The sequence below is a fragment of the Sycon ciliatum genome, chromosome 1 (genome assembly GCF_964019385.1).
Source record: "Sycon ciliatum chromosome 1, ocSycCili1.1, whole genome shotgun sequence".
Lineage (NCBI taxonomy): Eukaryota > Metazoa > Porifera > Calcarea > Leucosolenida > Sycettidae > Sycon > Sycon ciliatum.
Genome location: NC_088643.1, coordinates 47,757,190 through 47,763,831, shown reverse-complemented (window position 1 = coordinate 47,763,831; position 6,642 = coordinate 47,757,190). Strand labels below are relative to the sequence as shown.

Below are 6,642 nucleotides of genomic sequence, written 5' to 3'. Positions count from 1 at the left end.
GAATGATGTGATGGGCATTACCGGGGTACAGGTACCAAGGTCCACCATACCTCGTTTTTCTTACCCGTTACTTTGTACACTGTTTCTTTCCGCCATGGTTGGATGTATTTACAGCCATACAGTATCATAATCACGAGTTGTTTGTCACCCAACCCAGGCACTCAATCTTTTCATAAACAATAAAAGTTCACATCTCCAATACTAGTACGAGTACAGTCTCCTCGTACAGGTCTGACCACATTTGAAAAAATAAAAGTACTGTACATTTATTGGGGAAAATATGGTATTATTTGTGTGGAGCTGTGGATGTAAAAGATTTCATCAGAGGGGGTTTAGCTCAGTGGTAGAGCGCTCGCTTTGCATGCGAGAGGCCATGGGTTCGAACCCCATATCCTCCACTTTTTTCTCTTTTGCATAATTATATGAAACAAGAGTACATAACCCCCATGTACCCTTGATGAAACCAAGAGTGTGCAACTCCCGCATACTAGTACTGCCCTGTTGTCCCGACAGAATTTCAAGTTGACGTCATTTTTATGATGCAATGCTCCTTGCACCAGTGAGTTACGATATTTGTACACGTACGGGGTGTCAACACATCACACGTTTTCTTTGAACTTGTTTGTACAGGATCAATATTGATTGTCAACAACAGGTTCACCACAGGTTCAGGATACCTCGGATTATTATGTGTACAATGCATCTTAACAAAGATGTCAACTTGAAATTCTGTCGGGACAGCACTCATAGTGGAGTTGCACACTCTTGGTGGGTTATATACTCTTGATGAAACTCAGACACGGTGTGTAGCTTGGGCTTTTTCTACTATGGGCGTCTCAGTGTCACGGCGGAATTCCGTCATTTAATACATCATATTTGGCGCAGATCTGAGACGGGAAATGGCGTAGTGCGTACAACTGAGCTGAAGTTGTGCAGAAAGAGACTTGCTTGAATCCTGCTTGTATGCACTAAAATGATGTTATCACGGAATTCCACCGTGACAGCAACCCATCCGAGCTGCACGCTCTGGGTTTCATGTACGCTTGCTGGAAGTGATACTTGAAATCGAAAAAAATTGGCCCGAAATTTTCTTCATCCAAAGACGTCAATGTTTTCAAAAAAATATTGGCCACCTACATTGTAGGGGTCGGTAGTTTGGAGGCGGTGAACATAGTTTCGCATTCTATACCTTCGCATGCAAAGACGCAAATCCACACAATCAAGTAAACAATTCCTTTTCATCTATCAAAAAAAAAAACGTTTTCTTTCCCTTCTCCTCAGGATAGTACAGGGAATGTTCATGCATTTTCCTTGTGCTTCCCCTTACAGCAGCTTTGCTTGCACTGTTCTTGTTGTTTTTCACAGACCAATTCAGATATTGGCATGTGCCGCGCTGCACGTCCATCTATTGGCATGTGCAAATGATCTGGAACCACTGTGGAATATTCCACACCGACACCCGGCCGGAACTAGCACTGTGGACTCACAACTTCATGTGTGCTGCCTTCATGAGTGCGTCCAGGAATACTCGTAGGAGGAGCCATACCCCAAGGTAACTCACACCCAGAAGAACTGGCTGTCCTGCCTCTGCTGGTCACAGTTATTTGCTGTGTGCAAGACTGCCAACAGTTACAGTGCATCCTCTTGTCTGTGTGTCCGAACAGCGATGACCGAAGCCACGTGTTTTTATTTATCTGATATTAAACACCCAAGATAAAGTTTGGACGCAGTTCCGGATGGTGGTCTAAAAGGCCAAAACGTTGAATAAACAAATTAAAAAATTGTGTACAGTGAATGGTGGCACAATCTGCGTTAGCGGTATGTCCATTAGCCCAAGATCTATCTTCTCATATCACCCATTCAGGTATATTACTTCGAAGTACATTCGAATGTACGTTGGATCTATCTAACAACTTGGAACAACTGGTACGAAGAGAGGTTTAAAACTATTTTGATGTTACATGCCTCGTTAGCTAATTAGGGAGGTTTCGCTCTACGGAATTACGAAAATAACGTAGGAACTGCATGTAATTTTCATACGTAAAATTGGGTAAAAATCAGAGCTGTTGGGTTTCGCTCTATGTTATTTCTCCACGACTGCTAGACATGCTTTGTTGCTTTGGAGACGCGTTGGCTGCATGCGCCCACTGCATGTACCACGAACCGAAACCGCGTTTTCCATTTAATTTTGCACGTGGTGTACGGTGTGTGTACCTTGTGTTTCGCGCGGCTTGAACATTGCCATGGATAAATCCGGAGAATGCAATAATATTTCAAAAAGTCCTACGGAGGACCCAACGTAGGAAGGAGCTTTCCTACGGAAATCTGCAGAGAGATTTACGTGTGAAAGTTGCCCTCGCTCCCCGGCGCGTACGACATACGGATTTTCCTACGTAATTACGTAGAGCGAAACCTCCCTATTGTCCGTGAACATAATACGGATTATTGTCATCACTGCTTTTTTTCTTCATTTCCGTGAGGCTGCATACTTCTATGTACATGTAATGTGATTATGTCAAAAGTATGAGGCACGGCGGGTTTTGTCTACGGTTTCTTGCGTTTATTCAGGCTATCAGTCCTCAGAGTCACTCCTGCTCCTCTGCTGTTGATTGGTAACGGCTGGTATGACTTCTCTTGCTCCACTTTACCTCATTGGCTCCTGTCACTTTCTAGTCGATGAGTTAAAAGAAATTTGAAGTACAGTACATGTATAATTATAATGATGTGTGTCAGTTTTGCTTATCAGACTGCTGTGTCGGACTGGGGTCCCTACTGGCACTGCAAACTGCTAGCAGGTGGCTATGATCTGCAGTCCAATGACATAACATTCTTGAGCGTGGCTGTGCAATGAGCGTAGATCTATTGCCCCGCTTTTGTACTGGCACCAGTGGCACTGATGTCACGTGGTTGATGTGGATGGTGGTGGCCAGGCGAGAATGTGGACATCTGTCACTTATTGCATTTACTCGCATGTCGACAAGGACCACAACTGTTATTGGTTATGACCGATGTATGATGTTACTTACGTCAGTAGTGACGTCATGCACTGGCCACACAGTCCTATTGCACATCCCCTGCTCCGCTGTAGTGAATCATTTAGCCCGGCATCAGATCTAGCTCTCAGTGTACTGCCAACATGATTGTGTCGTGGCACGTATCGATGACTATGCAATAGCATCGGTTGTATAGTCATTGATATGCTACTCAAAAGTAAAAAATTATATTTTGAGTAGCAATACATGGTGTGTCAACGGCAGTGGCCAATGAATGAATCCATCATGCCTGGAATGTTTGCATGACTGTGCCAGTGGGTAGTGTATGTGAATGACTTGGCCATTGCTAAGCTGCGTGCCTGCAGTACACTCGCGTACTGTACGTATTCATATTAATTGTGATTTTGTTCCGATGATTTCCGCGGTTTTGTAATGCATGTCGTACTAACAGTCAGTCTGTGGTAAAAATAAAAATACCCAATAAAAAATGTAAGGCCCGGCAGTAGGCGACAAGCCATGCATGCATGGTTCACCACTATGGATAGTATGGTCCACAATTCCACATGATGTAGCACAATGATTATGTCATTGACATTCAGATCAGACTGGATTCTATCTGCTATCACTAGTATCAAGAGTACATAACCCAGGTGGGATTATGTACTCTTGCTAGTATCAAGACTGTACATAACCCCCCAGAGTGTGCAACTCCCACATACCCTGCTGATGTGACCCTGGTGACATCACTGTCGTTCTCCAAAAACGGCCAAAATTCAATCCTGATGGGGCCAAAATTCCAAAAAAGTTCCAAGTGCAAAAATCCAACCAAAATTCAAAAATAATTGAAAACATTTTGTAATGTAGATCTGCGTATGGCTTCCTTGAGCTGCGTCGTCATCCTCCTTTTTTGACTTCCCGAAATGCGCCAAGCCCGTGATGTACGTGTGTGCTCTTTCGACGAAGCTCCCGACGATGCGAGAGTGACAAGACTGGAGTCTAGTGGAGAGATCGACTGCTGGCCTGTCATTCTGAAACGGTCAAGCGGAGGGACCTTCTGTCGTGTCAGATATCCCAAAGAGTGTTTGATGACAGGTTTTCTTTGATCGTGCACACAAAGAAGAGGGCAGCATAGTACTGAGTTCTCATTCATTGTCGCTGGAGAGATTTTCCTTTTCTTCTCAATTATTTCAGCTGAGTGTGAGATTTCCTAGGACTGTAGGTCGGGAGTTGGAAAAGCTCTGGCTCAACCAGTGCAGTCATTCTAAGCCCATGCAATGTCTAAATTTCCCCCCGACACCGTTCCCTGCCTCCCCCACTTGAGCCATGAAGACACCACCATTGGGTTCTTCTTCGGCCTTCGCACCGACTCAAAACACGATCGAAAGCTGTTTATTCAGCACGTCCTCAAAGAGGTTAGATTGTGGATGGATGTCAGAGATGAAGAGGAGCAGGCTGAGAAGCTACTTCAGGCCCATTTGCCGACAATCCTGCGTCTCAGTCATGAGTGTCCGTTTGAAGACGTGCAGGACCAATTCTCGATGTTCCTTCACGATATTCAGGTGAGAGAATAAAATAATTGTGTGAATTTTGCTCAGAAAGACTGTTGGTCTCTACTTCATAATTTTTTATAGTTAGTAGGAGACTTCCAATCATTCATCATACAGTTACTAGTACTTCGAGACTATATTCTATATTAAACTATTATAATTATAATGAAAGTCCATGGAGAGATCGTGTACTCTGCCTAATTTGGTGCCCTGGGAATATTATAAATGGACACCATGAAATGGATTAATCCCCCCCCATGCACAGGCTCTTTACCTGTTACATGATGCATGCACTGAACGTAATTGACTTGCGAAACATAAGGCCAAGTAAGATATTGTTCATCGTCACACCCGCCCCATGGCCCAGATTTTTGCCCATTCGACCAGTTTATTTATTTTTTATTTTTTAATAGTATTGTGTGTGTACGTACAACATCGTGCTAACAGTGTTATTGTCCTTTTAGACAGTGGGCCGATAGGCGGTCAGCCTTTGGGTCATCCTAATAAAGTTATTATTATTATTATTATTATTATGGAGCATGGCATGGGTATGGTGTGCTTTCGGTTGATCAAAGCATGTGCTGCATACAAACTAGATGTACATCACATACGGTATGTAGGTGGAATCCTGATGATTTGGATATGGCTTAATTCGAACATACCGCTTATTTAGAAGTTTTTCCAGGACAGATTTCTATCAGTACGATTCCCACATAACAATTTCTGATAATCCGAACCTTGAACTGGACATGTTCGGTTAATTAGAAGTCCCACGGATTCCACTTTAATACATAGAAAATGTGTGGGATTTGTGCTGATAATTCGAAGTTAGCAAAGTGTAATTCGAAGTTCACTGTACACTGTACTGGTCAGTTCAGTTTGCATGAGCAGGCCGTGCCGGTCAGTTCAGTATCCGTGAAATCTGTGTCTACAGTGCGTTTCAAAAATATAGACGCATGATTTCAAAAAACCATTAGGCCAGCATCTATACCACATAAAATCTGTGATCACTTTGTGCATAACAATTTCGAAATTGGGCGTTTGCTATCCGATCGCTTAGAAATCTATATGACAGTAATGGCGTGAAGGACCTGAGCAATATCCCGGGAAAAATTCTCAAAAAGCTCCAGCCAAATTTGAAATATTTCGAAAATACCATGCGTCTATATTTTGACATACATACTGTGTTGTGGTTTCATGTTTGGATAATCAGAATGTCCGGATAATTAGAAGTTTTTTTCCTGGCATTTTGAGGTTCGAATTATCAGGATTCCACCTATACTACGATGTATGCGGTGTGCTTGCACTAGCACTGTACAGTAGTAAGTTCTACGATGACTTCAACCTTAACCTTGTATTCACACCTCTCTCCTTTCTCTTTCTTTCTATCTCTCTATCTATCTATCTGATTCTATCTCCTGGCATTTGTTACATATGCTATTGCTGTTTCAGAAAGAAAGAGTGGCGAAGCTGCCGCGTCTCGTCCGCCTCGGCCCCAGCGCATTTATTCAACCAGCAGAGGTCAGTGTTGAGCCACCTGTGTGGGGAAATAAAAACATTCTTTCTGTTGTGATACGGTCATGTATTTATCATAATGTAAAGCCAGGGACCACATGCACCCTCCCCTATATTTTTTGGCCGACTTTTCCCTCATTGTAATCCAGCCAGTAGTTGCTGTCTGGATGTTCAAGATATGTGCAAGCTGTTCCTCCGTCTTTTCACTCAAGTCCAAAGAGCAAAATACAAGTGCAGCGAAAGTGAAAACCGCTAACAGAAAGTCATTCATTCTTTTTCTCTCTCGAAAAATATTCTCAAGTATAAAAGTGCATAGTCATCGAGACCCGCACCTCACCCTACATCATTTGTGACCGCAGAGGAGCCTCCACGGCAGATATCCACAAGGATAATTATTGCACGATGCACCTTGGTGCACACCGTCTTTCAGGTTCCTAAGGACCTATTTTGGGGGGGGGGGGGGGGGGGGGGGCTATCGTGTTTTGCCGAACGGCTGTAAAAAAGTCTTTTAAGTTGGTATCCCATTAGTTATTTGTGAATATAACTTATAAGTACGTAGGTTGACATAAATCAGGTGCTGGGTGCCT

The 6,642-nt window shown here is 43.3% G+C and overlaps 1 protein-coding gene and 1 non-coding gene across 2 annotated transcripts in view; both read left to right on the top strand.

Moving 5' to 3' along the window:
* The first annotated feature begins 326 nt into the window (after nucleotides 1-326).
* Trnaa-ugc (transfer RNA alanine (anticodon UGC)) lies at nucleotides 327-398 on the top strand. Its single transcript has one exon. It is a non-coding gene; the product is annotated as a tRNA-Ala (tRNA).
* A 3,478-nt stretch (nucleotides 399-3,876) lies between these two features.
* LOC135829885 (sestrin-1-like) overlaps nucleotides 3,877-6,642 on the top strand; it is a 17,163-nt gene continuing 14,397 nt past the window's right edge. The window contains exons 1-2 of the mRNA XM_065342271.1: nucleotides 3,877-4,552; nucleotides 5,993-6,061. Of these exons, the coding sequence (XP_065198343.1) occupies nucleotides 4,268-4,552; nucleotides 5,993-6,061 (354 nt within the window). The 5' untranslated portion in view covers nucleotides 3,877-4,267. The remainder of the gene's footprint in view (nucleotides 4,553-5,992; nucleotides 6,062-6,642) is intronic.